At 43.2% G+C, this 17,173-nt stretch overlaps 1 protein-coding gene across 4 annotated transcripts in view; it reads left to right on the forward strand.

Moving 5' to 3' along the window:
• The window catches only part of DCTN4 (dynactin subunit 4), a 117,827-nt gene that overhangs the window by 69,388 nt on the left and 31,266 nt on the right, over positions 1-17,173 (forward strand). For 2 of the 4 annotated variants that reach the window (XM_085617702.1, XM_085617700.1), the window contains exons 5-9: positions 780-887; positions 1,771-1,791; positions 8,084-8,157; positions 8,777-8,889; positions 11,575-11,684. In XM_085617702.1, coding sequence (XP_085473828.1) covers positions 780-887; positions 1,771-1,791; positions 8,084-8,157; positions 8,777-8,889; positions 11,575-11,684 — 426 coding nt within the window. The remainder of the gene's footprint in view (positions 1-779; positions 888-1,770; positions 1,792-8,083; positions 8,158-8,776; positions 8,890-11,574; positions 11,685-17,173) is intronic. The other 2 variants (XM_085617703.1, XM_085617701.1) reach the window with 1 other exon arrangement.

The raw sequence follows: 17,173 nt of genomic DNA on the forward strand, positions 1-17,173 counted from the left end.
GTTTTCCCAGTCAAGTACTCATTGTTTTCCATGCCTCTTCTTTTCATCGAGAGCAGCCTAGGACTTAACGCTGTTGTATTACAAAAAATATATTAAAGTGAAAAGGAAATCCTAATATTGGCACTCCTGTAGCTTAAAACAAATTATACAGTATTCTGAAGGGAGTTAAAATCTTTTCGGACAAACTCCCATAACTGTCCACAAAGAAACACAATACAGACATTGTGAGTTTTATTTGATCTTTTTGTGAGTTTTATTTGATCTTTTTGTGAGTTTTATTTGATCTTTTTGTGAGTTTTATTTGATCTTTTTGTGAGTTTTATTTGATCTTTTTGTGAGTTTTATTTGATCTTTTTGTGAGTTTTATTTGATCTTTATTTTGTGTGCAAACATCTGCAGATCTGGCAACAAGAAGCAACTTTGATATAGGGCCATGTGTGTGTGTGTGTGTGTGTGTGTGTGTGTGTGTGTGTGTGTGTTTATTTATATCGCTAATCATAAGAGTCCTATTCCTCAATACATCTTTGGTACTTGTGAACAAAACATGCATTATCTTTAATTCAAGCACCTGCGACTTCAACACTACGGTATGCTGACATTGTAAGAGTAATTTGATAAAATCCCTTATAGGTAAACTGTACTAGCACATCAGTTCGCTGGCTGAGCATTTTCCGTTGTCTGTTCTGATGCATTGTGCTGTGTTGCTCCTCTGATTGCAGTTGTACCTTGGCCTACCTTGTGCTCGTCTGTCTGCCCTAATGTGCTCTTGTTCCCTACAGATCAATAAACTAGTGGAGTACTATCAGCAGTTGGCACAGAAGGAGAAGTTGGAGCGGGACCGCAAGAAGCTGGTGCGACGCCGGGCCTATATGCCATTGGCATTTTCGGTGAGACTTCTGTGACCCAAAAACCTTCATCCAGGATTATTTTGTGTGACAACCAAATTTAAAGAAAATGGGTTTGCCTGATGTTGGACTTTGTATAGCAGGTATTACTTTGCACTAGCAAATAATACACAGGTGTGTGGAGGGGATGCACTTTTTTCTTTGGAAGCACACAACTTCTGCCCAATCGCATGTACTCCTGGGTGCCACAATGTGTGGGCAGAACCAAAGTCCCTCTCTCTGGTACTCCTAAAAAATAATTTTTTAGGTTAATTACATTCGTCTGGTGACAGATGCTGTCAAACCAGTTAATAAAAAAGAGTGAGATGAAACATCCAATTTACATCAAATTCAGTGTTCTTTCTCATTGAGAAGGTCTCTGTGGAATGCCTCCTGGGAGACAAAGGGTTGGCCCACGGAAGGCACTTGATACAGGCAGCCATGACAGGTCCACAATATAATCCTTTGGAACAATAGGCGAGTGGCGCTCTATAGCCAGCCATAGTAAATGAAAGAGGCCGTCCAGAATCAAAGAAGGGTAACCTTCAGACGTTAATAGAGGAAACCAAGCCGGAGTAAAAGTCTTTGGGGGGTCTACAGATGAGTGAAGGGGAGTGAGTGCAGTTGTTGCGGGCAGTGAGGATAAATGCTCTATAGGATCCGTCCAGGCACGCTGTTGCGGAGAAACCCACAGTAGTGCCACCATAAATAATGTAGTCTGTAGGCCTGGTTCGACACTAAGCGCCCCTGACCTAGAACAATGCCAGCTTTGCACGTTTTGTGATTAACTGCTATGGGCCAGATGCCTGCTTGCTTTTTTTCTTACTGCTGTGTGTTGTTTTTTTTCTCTCTTGCCACCTGCTGTATAATTTGGGGTACTGCACAGCAACATACTATTCATGTGGCGGTAAGTTGCTTGCTATACTCAATCACATAAACAAACATGGCGTCGAAGAGTACCTCTGAGGCCTTTTTTAATTTTATTTTAGTCTGCCTTGGTAAGAATGGTATATGGCAACTTGAATAACTTGTGGAAATGTACTTTGAAATACTTGCGTGTTTTGGTTCTATAGCCACCATGGAAATTTTGATGTCAGTCGGGGCAGGGTGAGCGGGAGGAGGGGGTCTGATCAAAGAAGACAAATGCTTTTCGTGTTTTTTTTATTTTTTTTATTTTTTCTTTACCAACACATTACAAGTCAATTAATTAATCTTTTCACAGCATCCCCCCCCCCCCCCCCCCCCCCCCCGGTCCAAAGAAAAAGAAAACAGGAGAGAGAAAATAAAAAAGAAGAGTGAATAAGAGGGGCATATTATATTTAAGGCACAGTCATTCAATATAAATACAAAAATAGAATATATCTTTCTGATCTAGGAAAGGAGAGCAGGGATGTAAATAGGCCAGACAAGGAGCGGGGAAAAGAGGGAGGAAGGAAGAAATCAGACATGTAGGAGAAAAAGAAAGGAAAAAAAATAAAATAAAAAATAAATAAAAAAATAAATAAAGTGCATTATACATCTTGAGTATTAAAAATATCTAGCCATCTAGTCAAAGGGTCCCAGACCACCAAGCCCTTTTCTCTTGCCCTTCTTTCCTTTTAGCGTAAACTGCTCTCTCCAACCTATAAGTGGCAAAAAATCTAGCTTGCCATTGGCCGAATGACGGGGGATTCAGATCTTTCCAATGTATAGCAATGCATATCTGCAGGATAGTCATTGCAACGAACAACAATGCATCCCCTTCTTTAAGATCAAGTCGATCATATAGCCCTAGCATAATGGTAGTTGGCATAAGTTGAATGTCTGAAGAGAGTTCGACTTAAAAACAGTTGTACCTCTTTCAGTAGTGGCTCAAGTTTTGGGCATGTAGCGAACATATGCACAGAGTCCGCGCTATATTCTGTACACCGAGGACAAGTAGTTCCAAGACCGATTGCCCATTTGGCAATCCTATTAGGAGTTATATACATAAAATATCCCGTCTTGTAGAATTGTGCTTGTAATTTAGGGGATAGCAGATATGTTCGTGCTAGGCTCAAAGCAGAGCAGAAAACGTTAGGTAGAATATTTAATTTCGACTGCCATTTAGCATCTATTTTACTTAAATCATCTGGTCTTTGTTCATTCAAAATACAGTAGATATCTCCTATCCTCGATATTTTAGAGCCAAGCAGTTTGTCTATAAGGCCTACCGCTGCAAACCCGGCGGGCCCCCCAGTTTTCTTTGATAAATAATTCGTAATGGCATTATACTGAAATATCTGATCATTACTTAAATTAAAACCAGTTTTCAGTGCCTCGAATGACAGAGTACGGCCAGCACTATACAAATCTCCTAATCTGCAAATACCCGCGAGATGCCATTGTCGCAAATATGCACTTTTAAATATTAGTGGCAAGTTATCATTATTTCTTATCGGGGTATAATGATTTAGCTTATCCATTCCAAATACTTTGCGAATATTGCGAAAGACCTGATAGACACTGATCATCGTCTTAAATTTAACTCGCTTATAATAGCTATATTCCAACTGGCGCCACAGACACCCCCTTACGTTTTCCTCTAAGAGCAAAGCATAGGTAGAGGGCAGGCCTGACGGGCTGGAGGTATAATCCTCATGCATTAATTCACAGCAATGTTGTAGAGAAGCAGCCCAGTAATATAATTTTTAATTGGGGAAGAGCCCAGCCTCCCCTCTACATGGATAAGGAAAGAAGATTAAAGGCCCTTCTCGGCTGCGTGTATGCCCAAATAAACTGAGAGAAAATTTGTTCAAAAACTAAGAGTATACGTCTATTATTAACATGCGGGATTGTACGAAAAAAATAAAATAATTTAGGGAAATATGTCATTTTTAAAACATTACATCTTCCCACAATAGTTAAATGTAGATTATCAATTTTCCAAAGTGATTTTCTCATATCGGTAGCGAGGGGGGTCAAATTTTCTATTACCAGAGTATCAAGGTCTGGAACGATGTTAACTCCAAGGTATTTTGCTTTCTTAGTAATTCTTTTGTCTACCCAGGTTATTTTTTTGTTAACAACGATCTGCGTTTTTGTTCTGTTGAGGGCGTAACCAGAGATCAATCCAAATACTTGACCTTCTTGTTCCAGAGCCCTGATAGCAAGCTCAGGTTCCGGAGTGACTATGGCAATGTCGTCAGCATAGGCCATAATCTTTGTGTCTATACCAAACCTAACAACTGATGGGATTGAGGAATTAGCTTTGATTCTTCTTATTAAAGGGTCAATATAGAGGGCGAAGAGTAGAGGCGAGCAGGGACACCCCTGCCTCTTTCCTCTAGTTATCTTTATTTGTTCTGTCAACTGACCGTTAATGTATACTTTGGCTGTTGGATTCTCGTACAATGCCTGTATGGCCTGGATGATTCTTACTCCAAAACCAATATGCCGCATGATGGCCCAGAGGAATTGCCAGGAGACCCGATCATATGCCTTTTCAGCATCAAGAAGAATTAGCGAGATCGGGTCTCCTGTCACCTCGGCGGCATCAAATAGAGTAATAGTCCGGCAGACATGTTCGGTGGTGCCTTTTTTTTTTTTTTAATAAATCCATGTTGCCACTTGGATACTAATGGCTCAATATTTGTAGATATTCTCATGGCAATAATTTTAGAATTTTTTTTAGAGTCCGTATTAATGTTATAGGTCTATAGGATGCCATCTCCAGGGGTGATTTATCCTTCTTGGGAAATATCACAATTTTGGCTGATGACCAGGAATTCGGTGGAGAGGTCCCCTCGAAAATGGACCTTACTACATTTGTAAAGAGATCTTTTATTTGTTCCGAGAAGACTTTGTAGAATTCAACTGGTATACTATCCATCCCAGAGGCTTTGCCATCCGGGAGGCTGGCCAGTGCAGCTGCGATCTCCTCCCAAGTAGGAGAATTTTCCAGTACGTCATGTGTGTCATCGTTCAATTTAGCTATCGGTATTCCCTCTAAATATTCTCTGATCTTCATATCTATGTCTTCTGATGATCCTCTTATCTCTTCTAAATATAACTTTTCATAAAACTTCCTAAAGGCTTCCTCTATTTTTTTTTAATCAGTAATAAGCCCATCAATATCTGTATTAATAGATGTGCTAGTATTTGCAGTTGTCCTTTGTCTAGTGGAAATAGCGAGCTGATGTCCAATGCGCTCGCTCCACTCATAGCATTTCTCTCTTGATTTACTAACTATTTTTTCTGCTAAAACAGCCCCCATCTCTGATTTGGTGGCCGCGACCAATGTCTGTGCCTCTTCTAATCCTAAGCCTGCCTGAACCGCCTGTATTAGTTTTTTTTCTGCTTCTATCATCTGCCGATGTAATAAATCAATTTGTATCTTTTCCTTTTTATTCTTTCTGATTGAGAAGCGTAATGTCGTCCCCCCCCCCCCCCCCCCAATACCTGCTTTTAAGGGTATCCCAGACCACCATTACAGATGCAGTCCCGATATTTATACCCAAAAATTCCCGTATGCAACCAGCCATATGTTCTCGATAATTGCTATCATATAGAAGAGCCTTTTCAAAAGTCCAGATCGAGCCTGGTCCCTGATTGCCCCAACCCTCTAGGTTTAATTTGAGAGGATTGTGATCCGACAGTAATCGGGGGCGACATCAATAGAGCAATCATGAATTAAAGCAGAGGAAACAAAAAAATAATCCAGTCTTGCTAATGACCGATGAGGAGCTGAGAAGAAGGTAAAGCCATTCTGATCAGGCTTTGAATAAGCCCAAACGTCTTTTAAGCCATGAGTATTTACTAAGTTGTACAAAGCCCGAAAAACTTTGGACTTTCTTACCTCATAGCTCCAAGATTTGTCGGAGTCCCAGATACTGGGCAGATTTAGATTTAGGTCACCGCATAGAATTATCGGGAGTGGCCAGTGCGCTAATTCTTGATGAACATAATTTATCACCCCGGGATCATCTAAATTACTCGCATAGACCGAACAAATCTTAAATACAAGATTGGAAGATAAAGAACACCTTTTATAAATGGGTCTCTGAACAAATTTCCTTAGGCTATCGTCCCTGCCTCCAATGTGGAGAGCTCCCCCAATTTGGGGTCAATCTTAATGAGTAGTGACCTACGCCTCTGTGGAGATTGCGCAGTTTGCGTTCCCCAGAAATATTATGACCCATTGGGCCCAGTTGGACAGTACCTCTGGGAATATGAGGTAGTCGGAGGTTTTCGCGTCCTCCGCCATAGCCATGATCTTTCCCAGGGGGCCTGCGATATCCAGGAGGTATCCTGGCATGAAAGCCAAGAGCGATCAAAGCCTTTTTTAGGATCTCGGACAAATTTAGCGAGAAAAGTGGCCATTTTGGGGTCTATCTCTGGCGTCGTGGCCACTTTCCCTTCCATGGCGGGACGGGGACATTCTGCCTTGAGGCAAGCCCTCAACTCCTTATCCAAGGGCTTCCTGAGCCGACTGGCCATGTAGGCTGCCACTTTGGGAGCCGGACACCATTCTGCTGTTCTAGGGTGCAGGAGATCATCTTGGTTTAACAAATCCCCGTGGGCGGTGGAATTGGTGTCCGCAGGGAGGTCTGACCCTCCCAGGGAGTTGGCCGTTGGGCGCCATGGTCTAGAACCATCCCCATCGGAAATTTTGGGTGAGTCATCTCCGTCCCCTAAGTCAGTCTGCAGAGGTGAGAGCGGAACTAACTGTCTGGGCATCTAAGATGGGTTGGGCATCTAAAAAGGCCTTCTTAAGGCGTGCGAAACAGACTAAATTAACCCCAGGGTCGTCCATGCGCTTGTTCTTCTCCACACTCTGGGGAGGGACGCTAGGTGGGTTAGACCCCTGCCCAGGAGGTAGGGGGGGCCAGGGGCCCATTAGAATTTTCCCTCACTTTGAGGGGTTGCTGGCACTGCGCCTGGAGTGCCACCAGTCTCTTCTTCTGGGGGGGGCCACCACCTGCGTCACAGCCCGAGGATGGATGCATCCATGACCTCGCAAAACTGGTCATCTACAGGAAGGTAGGTAACCTCCTCCTCTTCCATATAGTTCCCAGTCTCCTCATACTCCATGAGGTCAAATTAGTTGAGGGAAAAAGATTCCCACAGTAAATTGAGGGGTTAAAGTCTTAAAGACAAATAGATTAATGCAGGGACTGCCCCTTATGGTTCTATGGGGTAAAAAGTGCCTGGGGTGTCCCTTTTACAGTGAAAATACCTTCCCCCCCCCCGTAGGTTATTTTCCCTTCAGGCACCGGCTCGTATAATTAACCACTACGAGAGTGTAGAATCAGCTGATAAACATATCTATCAGCTCATATGTGTATTCTGTCACTTTCAAACTCTTGGGATGCTCGCATGCTTGCAAACCTTCCCCTGTGTCTGGTACCCATAGCCGGAACAATGCGTAAATGACAGAAACTGACATGTTCCGGCTTCCGGGGGGGTAGAGGATGCGCTGTGCACGTAAATCAATAACGCGGGCCCCCTGCCGGTCGGAAGCCCGCACCGCGTGTCAACGAGCCTTAATGGAAATCAGACGCGTAGGAGCGAGGGCTCCCACGGCGATAATGACAGGCAATTACACACCAGCAAGAGCGGCCGCAGAGCGAAAAACTCCAGCGGCGCTCACAATTGCCAAGGTAAATCAAAGAAAACAAAGGACACTTATCTGATTGCTGCTGGAACAACGAAAAAAGAGGAATCTAGACTGGCAACGTGGGACGTTATAAAAAGGACTGTTGTGATTGGTTGAAATATGTTGATGTCGCTCCCTAGTGTTCATGAGAGATGCCGTTTTTAAATGAATTTTACAAACTTAAAAATGGCTGCTGGAGTAATCTAATTATAATAAAAGTGAAGAGGGACAAGCCTAATCCTCGCCACCGGGTCCTGACATAGAAGTCATGCACATGGATATTTACTCACACATGCCCAACAGCAAAATGATGCATTTTCTTCTTTTTTTTGTTTTTCAGTGACGGTTCTGCAAAGCAGTAGCAAAAAGCATTTAGTTTTTTCTAGATGCCGCACAGTATCAGCAACACTCATTGGCCAAGCTAATGGGTCTACAAAGAGAAATCTATTGGCCTTGTCAATGCTTGCTGTTATGTACTATTTTTGCAAAGAGATGAATGCTGCCTTCAGTTTGTGAGATACTAGTATTTGTTTGCTGCTTTTGACCTGACAAGCCATGTCTTGTGGATGTATCTCCTCCATAGGACAAGTATGGACGAGGAACCAGGCTCCAGCGCCAGCGGTCTGGGGCTCCTATCACTTCGCTTGTTGGACTCTCGTGAGTTTAAAATAATCTATATTCTTATATGCATGTTAGTCCAGGGAGTTCGCTTAGGAAAGTGAATCTTAACTGTTGTAATTTCTAGACTCCCATCATGCCATTAAAGTCTGCTGTACACCCTCTACCCCCTTTTTTTTTTTTTTTAATTCTTACCAGGACAGGAGAAGTAAGAACACTGAAGTCAAAATAACTTTGCCGCGTCACCTGTCTCACACCCATCCGTAATCTCCTATGAGGTTACCTTTTTTCCTGTGGTGTTGAATGTTCAGGCCTACAATAAACGCATTGGTCATAATTTCTTCCATTCCCTGAGCTACTTTTAAGTGTGGAATGTGGCATCATTCCTGTATTGAGAGCCTGTCCAGTTAATGCTTTATAGAACTGTAGTGTAGTGTATGTGATTGCCTTCTTGTGGTTAGAATGGCCTGCTCCAACCCTCTCACTTTAGCCAGCCAACTAGGGGGCCCAACGTATTCATCTCATTAGATAAGCGATTTACTCCATCTTCAAACTCCAGGACTTGCATGCTCTCTCCAGCTTGGTAACTGAAGGAATATCAAAAAAGACTTGCTCACCAGTTTAACATTTTTTGTTACCAAACTTCACATTGTAATAGGCTAAAAGAAGGAGAGGACCAGAAAGAAATCAAGGTGGAACCTGCACAGGCCGTGGATGAAGTGGAGCCATTGCCTGAAGACTATTACACACGGCCCATTAATCTGACTGAGGGTACGAGATTTTTGCATATCTGTCCTGCATGATTGGTCTGGTTTTTGAAGCATCTATTTAGATGTTCAACCCCTTTTTGACATTCTTTTCCTTTAGTCTGCACTGGTGGGACCTACTTGACCTACTTCCTTCTCCGGTCTACCCTGAGTTTGGCAGATGCACCACCTTACCGGTCTTGTGTTCTACATGGTTTCTATCTCGCGTAAAGGAAAAAACTGTGACTGTCTCTCCATCTGCTGCGCCATGTCCATCTCCCCGATGACTTCTGTCATTGATTACCTTGTTGCAACAGCCACCTCCTACCCACCCCCTGTTGTCAACCCAGTCAGTGATCTCCTTCACTACCTCCTCACCAAGTTAATAAAACACTCCAAAGTTCAGTGATTTCATTCCCCCCCAAACCCGACACTTACCCACACCCTCGTGGAACCCTTTGCCCAGTCAGCCATTCTACTTTGGAAAAAGTGTACCTGTCTCATCGTCCCTTACCGATTTACAATGATTACACCACTACAACAGAGAAGTCCACTTACTCCATCAGTGAAACTAAACTATGCACAGATGTTTATTTGCAGCCCGTTTGTCTTGTAGCAAAAAAGTTGCAACGAAGTGTTTTAAATCTAAAGAGTAAAACCCCTGAAATAGGCAAAAAATATATTTTCTCTCATCGTAAATGTGCAGGGTGAGGTGTGTGCCATTCACACCTGAATTAAAAAAAACTGCTGCTAGGGTAGCTACCTTTGTGAGGTTAATAGTATTTGTGCTCTGATTGTATCTCTCCATTGCAGAGCAAGAAGATCTCAAAAGACTTTGGCTCCACTATACCCAGTCTCGTGCTGTATTGTGTGTACAAAGCGTTGTTACTCAACTTCTCCCCCATTAGGGCGGAGGAGGTGGGGAACCGACTACAAAGGATAAAATCGGACTCCCCTAATGACCCCTGTCCGGCCATTGTGGCCAAACTAGCCCCCTTGGCCGCAGATCTCACTCCATTGTTTAATGCTATGTTGGACAGTGGGGAGTTTCCCGCGCGCTGGAAACAAGCCTCCATTCTACCCCTGCTGAAGAAACCCAATCTAGATGTGACGGATCTGAATAACTTTCGGCCAATTGCCAGGCTGCCCCTTCCGGCGAAAGTTATGGAGGGCATCTTAAACACACAGCTGAGCACCTTCCTGGGGGCAGGCCAGAGCCTGGATCCATCTCAGCATGGATTCCGGGCGGGGCACAGCACCGATTCTGCACTGATTAAATCAGTTGAGGACGTGAGAACAGTGATGGATGCAGGGGGCAGAGCCGCCCTCATCTTGCTGGATCTGTCCGCAGCCTTTGATACGGTCCACCATAAGATACTTGTGGACCGGCTAAGGGCCAGCGGGATTCAAGGAAAGGCGCTTAAAATCCTGCATGCCTTCCTTTCCAGCAGGACTCAGAAGGTGGCGCTGGGGGACTTTGAATCAGACCCTTTTGTGCTCCCCTGCGGAGTCCCTCAGGGGTCCTCCCTGAGTCCTACTCTTTTTAATGTGTACGTCTCCACCCTGGCACCAATTATCAGATCCTTTGGCTTCAACATAACATCGTACGCAGATAACACTCAGATAGTGGTGTCACTGCTACCGGGGGAAACCGATAGTACAGCAGATAGGTTCAGAGGCTGCATGCGGGAAGTCAGCAACTGGATGGCAGAAAATTGCCTCAAGTTGAATTCAGCTAAAACTGAAGTGTTGTTCTTCGGGTCCAGAGACAACTTCTGGTCCCCACGTTGGTGGCCGAAGGAAATGGGTACCTCCCCATCTCCGGTCCCGAAGGTCAAAAACCTGGGTGTACTGATGGACGATTCACTGTCCTTCAGGCCCCAAATTAATGCGCTTACCTCAGCAACCCACTATGTACTAAAAACCATCCGGAAAGTCCTGCCGTTTCTTGCCGACGAGCACAAGAAGACAGTGGTAACAGGATTGGTGATGTCCCGACTGGACTACTGTAACAGCCTACTGCTGAATGCCCAACAGGGGCTTCTTAATAAACTCCAAATTCTGCAGAACGCAGCAGCCCGCTTTATCACAGGTACACCTAAATTTGCCTCGGTATCACGGGACCTGTTGAAGCTACACTTGCTACCAGTTCGTAAAAGAATCACTTTTAAATCTCTATGCGTAGCCTTTAAGGCTCTGAATGGCCTAGGGCCCCACTGCATGACCCCACTCTTCCAATGGCACAGACCGACAAGATCGCTGAGGTCAGCTGAGCAGGGACTGGTAGTTGTCCCCAGAGTTAGGAAAGCTCGTTGGGGGGGCAGGAGCTTTTCCCTGGGTGCAGCAAAGGCATGGAACGCACTGCCGCTGATCCTCAGACAAATGCCGGACCTCCTTTCCTTTAGGAGAGCGTTGAAGACGTGGCTCTTCACACACTAATCCCTCTGCCCACACACACTACTGCCAATCAGCGCCAGGACACCTCCGGGTAACAGTGCGCTATAAAAATGTGAAAAATAAATAAATACATATAAATGTAAATCTTTCTTCGAGACACTCACTTTGTGAACTATCAGTAATTTGTCATGCAATGCTTCATTTGACTGCATGTGTATTGAGGTCCTGATCTGTACAGTTTTATTATAGTTTCATGCCTGCACCCTTTCTATTGAATGGTACAGGAGTCTGATGCATATTTATTTGTGTGCAGTGACCACCCTCCATCAGCGTTTGCTGCAGCCAGACTTCCAGCCAATCTGTGCATCCCAGTTGCATCCACGGCACAAGCACCTTCTGATCAAACGTTCACTGCGCTGCCGGGTAAGTGATATGCAAGTACTCAACTGATATGAGAGCTGCCTATTGATGTTGTGGCCATGTACATGGTAGATATGAGGTCACCCTACCATAGTGTTCCGTGTAGTAGGTGCAACCACATCTCAGAATCACTACCCTTCTGCCTCTCCCATCTCCTCCACGCCCATGTGATATATGTTGATGTGCTTCTGTATTTGGGTATTCATGATGATGTAATGAACTTTAAGTTTAGGGAGCTCCTGGCTGCAGATTATTTGTCCTAGATAGATATACAATCTGGTTACTGCCAACTTTTGGCATCCTATTGATTAGGCTTTACATGCTCTGTCCGTGTGTTTCCTGAATCTATCTTGTATATAGCAGCAAGTGTTGGTAGTGTCTGTGGTATATTTTTTCCTTGGCTGTGTTTGGGGCAATTTTGTACCAGCCAAGGTAGAGTGGCATCTGCATCACTATTGTGAATTTCCCTCGCCCACTCAGTGATGATATGATTTATGAAATTGTATAGTCTGGTGGTACTGGTGTTGGATCATTCATAGTCATGTGCTTAATGAGAATGAAACCTGGAAATCCTATGTACATACTTAATAGTGCACAAATTATACAATCTTACTAGCCCATACATATAGGGCTATCTTCTGCCAATGAGTGGGTGGTTTTGGATATCCTTCTCCTACTCCAGTGTCATACACTTTTCCTGCACAATAATTGCCAATGTCTTCTGAAGAGCTGCTAGTTTTAATACTTTTTAACATTTAAAAAAATGTATAAAACTGGGCCTTGGCTGACTGGTTAGTTATTTCTCTGGGATAGGCTGTCACAGAGTTCAGTGGGTCTTGCTCCTTTTAAACTGCTTATCTGCCTAATCGGGACTGTTGTGAAATATGTGAGCGGCTTTCTCTGTGATACTTATCAAGAATGTTCTCATGCAGTTTTCATTGCATGCTTTGCCCTTATCATTTGAAAGAAACTGCTCTATGGGCCAGAGTTTATAATTTGGGTTCTGAAATCCAGCTCAGTTCTTTGTATGAGAGGGGTCATATGCCCAAGCACTGGAAGGGTCACTGCAAAGTTCCTCGCACTCCTCCCCCTGAACCTGCTACCTCAAATTTCTTTCAGACTTTCTCTTAACTATAGCTCAGCCTATTAAAAGGAAATGCTTATTACCAAGATGGAAAAACTTTCCAAGTGGGGCAACAGGGCGAAAGAGTCTGCTCTGCCCATAAAAGGAAAGCCTCTTTATTCGACTTATCCTAGTTGTAATGGATACTGCTACCTTGCTGTGCACAATCTGTGTCCGGGATCTAATCTTTGCGCTGTAGGCAATGATTGTTACAGACGAGCGTGTCTAATCACAAGTCTATCCTCGTGGTGCGGGCACAAAGTTCTGGCATTTTTTAAAGATGACAATTTACACGGTTCATTTAATGGAAATACTTGGACCGATCTCACACGAAACATGAAACAACACAGAGTTGTGAGAATACATTCTCTAAGGTAGGAACACGAGGATGTGATCATAATGACTTTAGTGGGTCCGGTTAATTTAGAATAAAGCATTGTGACCTTTTATTTGGAGGACAGTTTCTTGAACAAGACCACGCTCTTTTAACCGCTCAGTAAATATTCTCTACGTGTTTGCTCCTCAACCTCTTCCAAGATTGAAAGATAAAATTTCAGAGTATGGGAGAGAATCTATCTCTCCATTTTTAAACACCTTTGGCATTTGGTGGCTTTATACAAACATTTCATGGATATAGCATGAAATGTTTGTTCAAACTATAAACATGTTTGTTAGTTTGTCCAAAGGTTCAATGCTTAAACTGAACTCCTCCTTGTTTATGTTCCTGTGGAGACCCAACACGTGTTGAATAAAAAAAAAATGATATGGAATCTCCCAACATGCAAATCTTCGTTGACTGTGGACAAGACTGAACTTCTGAAGGACCTCTAGAAGCCCAGTGAACGATAATTGGGGCTGTCCTGGATGGCTTGGGAGATGACCATTAAGGTGGATTTATTTTATTTTTTTTAAAGAGAAACCCACATCGAATGAAAACACAAGAAGTGTTTGTCTATAAAATTTGACGAGAACTCAAATATTTTCTGTTTGGTCTTGTTAGCTTTTACTTTCATGGTCTTGTCCAATGTCTTATGTGTATGTATAATGATTTGATAATCTTATTATGAACAAAGCAAATTAAATTTGCAAGATTTCGTTAAACATTTGTATTCTCCAATAGCAAATTATCTATTGTTGAGCTGATAATTAGTACAGATGAATCCCTCTAGAGAACCTCTGTTGATAATGAGGGATCTAATCTTCAGCATCACCTCTTTGCTGCAGTGAGTCGTCCAAGTCTGACCATCTGGGCCTGGCCACTTCAAGATTGGTCACAAGAGGGCGTAGCACCGCACATAAAACACAAAAACATCTCCCTTAACTAGGACATTTGTACAGAAACTGTTTAGTCACAAGACAATTGAATGTTGAGAAACCCTATTACATCATCGGACCTAGATATATGAAGCAATAACTACTTGCCAACAATGACTGTGCTGCCTACCTCTTCAAAATCAAAATTGAGAGACGCATATTGCCCTCTATCTTTTTAGACATTGTTGCTGTAGCCTTCATTTATGATAAAATAAATGAGGCCTAGATCTAGACCATGACTACAGTAGCTATTGACCTATTAGAATAGAATAGTGGATGTGCTTTACATTTTATTGGCTATTAAGATGCGGGCGAGGACCCATCTCCTAAGCTGCTAATAGGATCACCTTTTCAGAAATATTACCCCCCTCCCCAAGCCATTGTTAATACCTTTGAGGTCCCCAATTTCAGTGTTCTAAGGCTACCACAGGTTGTGCCACTGCCAGGGGCCAAAAGAAGGATTTTGACACCGATTTCCATTATTTACTCTCCAAAGCATTCCATGCTAGGTTATCACTCACAAGACCTCTGGGTGAGCAAGAAATTCAAAATTTTAGGGTGAATATAGGTGGTTCTGTTGGACCAACCGATTCAAATGAGTAAATGTTTGTGGAAGAAAAGAACGGTCATGGCAGTTCCAATACACCAAAGGAGCCAGATAGTGTATTTGTATTGTTTCTTTATCAAGAAGTACATCCCAACGCAAGAACTTGTTTCGATTTTTAAATATACAGAAGTTGAGCGAGGCGGTCAAGAGAAAAATTCAGGATGTTGGTTCTACACCAGATCTTCCAATCTGCACGGGGATCTTGGATGGTTGCACTAGGATACCTAGTTTCATGACCCAGTTTATGCAAAGCACAGGAACCTTCTTTGGTTCAGTGTGTGTGAGAAGCACTATAACTTAAAAGCTCTTTCTTTTGGTGTAAGATTGGAGCTTGTGGTTGTTTCAAAATGCATTGCGTGGTTTATTTTGGATATTTATAAAGTGCAGCATTCACCTTTGTGTCTTCTGGCACTAAAGTAGTTAAAGAAAACAAACTGCATTTACTGTGTTGGTTTTGATAAAAGAGAAGGTATTCAGGTTCTTATTAAAACTTAGTGAGAGAAGTTACTTTTTCAATTTGAGGGTAAATTATTTCAAAGGTGAGAAGCCAGAATTGCAAAAGATTTCCCTCCATAGTAGAATGTATTGAAATGATAGGTTTGCTACAACCAAATGGTGTGTAAATATCTGATGGTCATGGCCTTTAAAACTTCTGGAACATTTCAACAAAGACCCGAAGTACTAGACAAATTGTTTTAAAGTGTATTCTGTGGTGGATTGACGGCTAATGTGGTTTATCGCGAATTGACTTGGCTTTAGTAAAATACAGTACTGTGGCAATCGACTTTGCTGCTTGATTTTGAATTGGTTGAAGTCATTGTAGAGGGGATTTAGATATACCAAGTTAAAAGAATTGCAATGATCAAATCTAGATCTCATTATTGCACCTACTGCTGATCTTCTGCCGTCCAGTGAGAAAGAGAGCTGAACAGTTTGGTGCTTAAGTTTGTAAAGGAGGAAATCACCGAGAACTCGGTATCCATTTTCAGTTTGGCATTTAGTTTAATGCCAATTTTTATATTCGCACCTAGGTAATGAGATGGCATCTAGGGAAGCAGGCTAAAGTGTAGCTGTTCATTAAGGCTGTTTCATTGGTATCAGAAATGTCTTTTCATGCTAGTTCTCATCCAGTTGAAGTCTATTCAATTCTTCACATTGACTAGGCAATTTTCAAGTGTCACAAGACTGCCATTGGCCCCTTTCAGACAGAAACAGGTGTATTGTCTGTGTAGAATAAGCAGCCAAAGTTTCTAATTAAGCATGCAAGTGAGAGAATCTAGATGTCCAACCGATTGGGAGATAATAGAGCCTTTGGGGAACTCCAGAATTTATTTTACATGATGGTGATGAAAATCTTTTGGATATATGAATTCCAGAAAGAAGGAGATCTATGTCAGGACAGTTCCCTTTATACCTCAGTTGTTAGGTCTGGATCAATATATCATGGTCTGGTTTCAGAAGCCACCAAGACGTCTAATAATATTAACTCCTTCCGTGCTCATTACGGAACCACGCCGTCATGAGCCACGGTTGCCGTGTGCTCATGACGGAGTGGTTCCGTCATGCTGCGGCCGTTGGCGGCCGCGCCGCCCACGTGGCGCTAATTCCCCGCCTGTGCGGGAGATAAGCGCTGTGGGCGGAGTCATGACGGTGTGGAAATATGGATTTTTCTGGTCAGTTATGTCCCCTATCTTGGACCCCAACGGTTCTATGTGCATGTTACAAGTACATGTATGTTCCCTCCAGTTCCAGTTATGAAGACGCAAATACATGTGCGTCCACCGTCAACATGTCCTCTTTCAGATCCGCCATGAATGGGCTGGATATTCGATTCCTAAGTACGAAAGGCCACCGACTTTATATGGCTTAGTTATGCCATTTTACAGTTCAGGCGAGTAGGCCCTGATTCTGCCATCAAGCTTTCCCTGCCTTCTGCCTCTGAGAGCTCCAGTCTGAGCCTGCATCTGTGACCATGAACTTTGTCTCATTCCCTGCGCGGCTCACGGTGCCTGACATCAGCTTGCTGCCTGCCAAGAACTGTATTTCACCTTCGAAATTATCTGCTCCGCTCCCTGCCCAATGCATTCCTGTCTAGTAGTTTAAGTAAACATTCTTCCAGCTACCGAGCAAAGGCCCGGCTTCTCTGTCTTTATGCAAGTAATTCATAGCCCCGTTACCATGGAAGACTTCTGCCCTCGCATCTAGTGTAGACACTTAGACGCTTGTACACGCACTAACAGTCAGTATAGTCAGTATAGAATAAGATTCTACTCTAAGAGACCTCTCTTTTGGATAACATAGTTCTTTAAACATAGGATGTTAGATATGATTTGGGATTAGGTTGACTTGACCCTCCAGACATCTGTCGCCACATGTAGAGTTAAATGTCAAATCCCCTTCACCCCCTAGTCGCACGTCAATCATACGTCATGCTGCTGCGCGCGCATC

This window comes from Triturus cristatus, chromosome 7 (assembly GCF_964204655.1).
Source record: "Triturus cristatus chromosome 7, aTriCri1.1, whole genome shotgun sequence".
Lineage (NCBI taxonomy): Eukaryota > Metazoa > Chordata > Amphibia > Caudata > Salamandridae > Triturus > Triturus cristatus.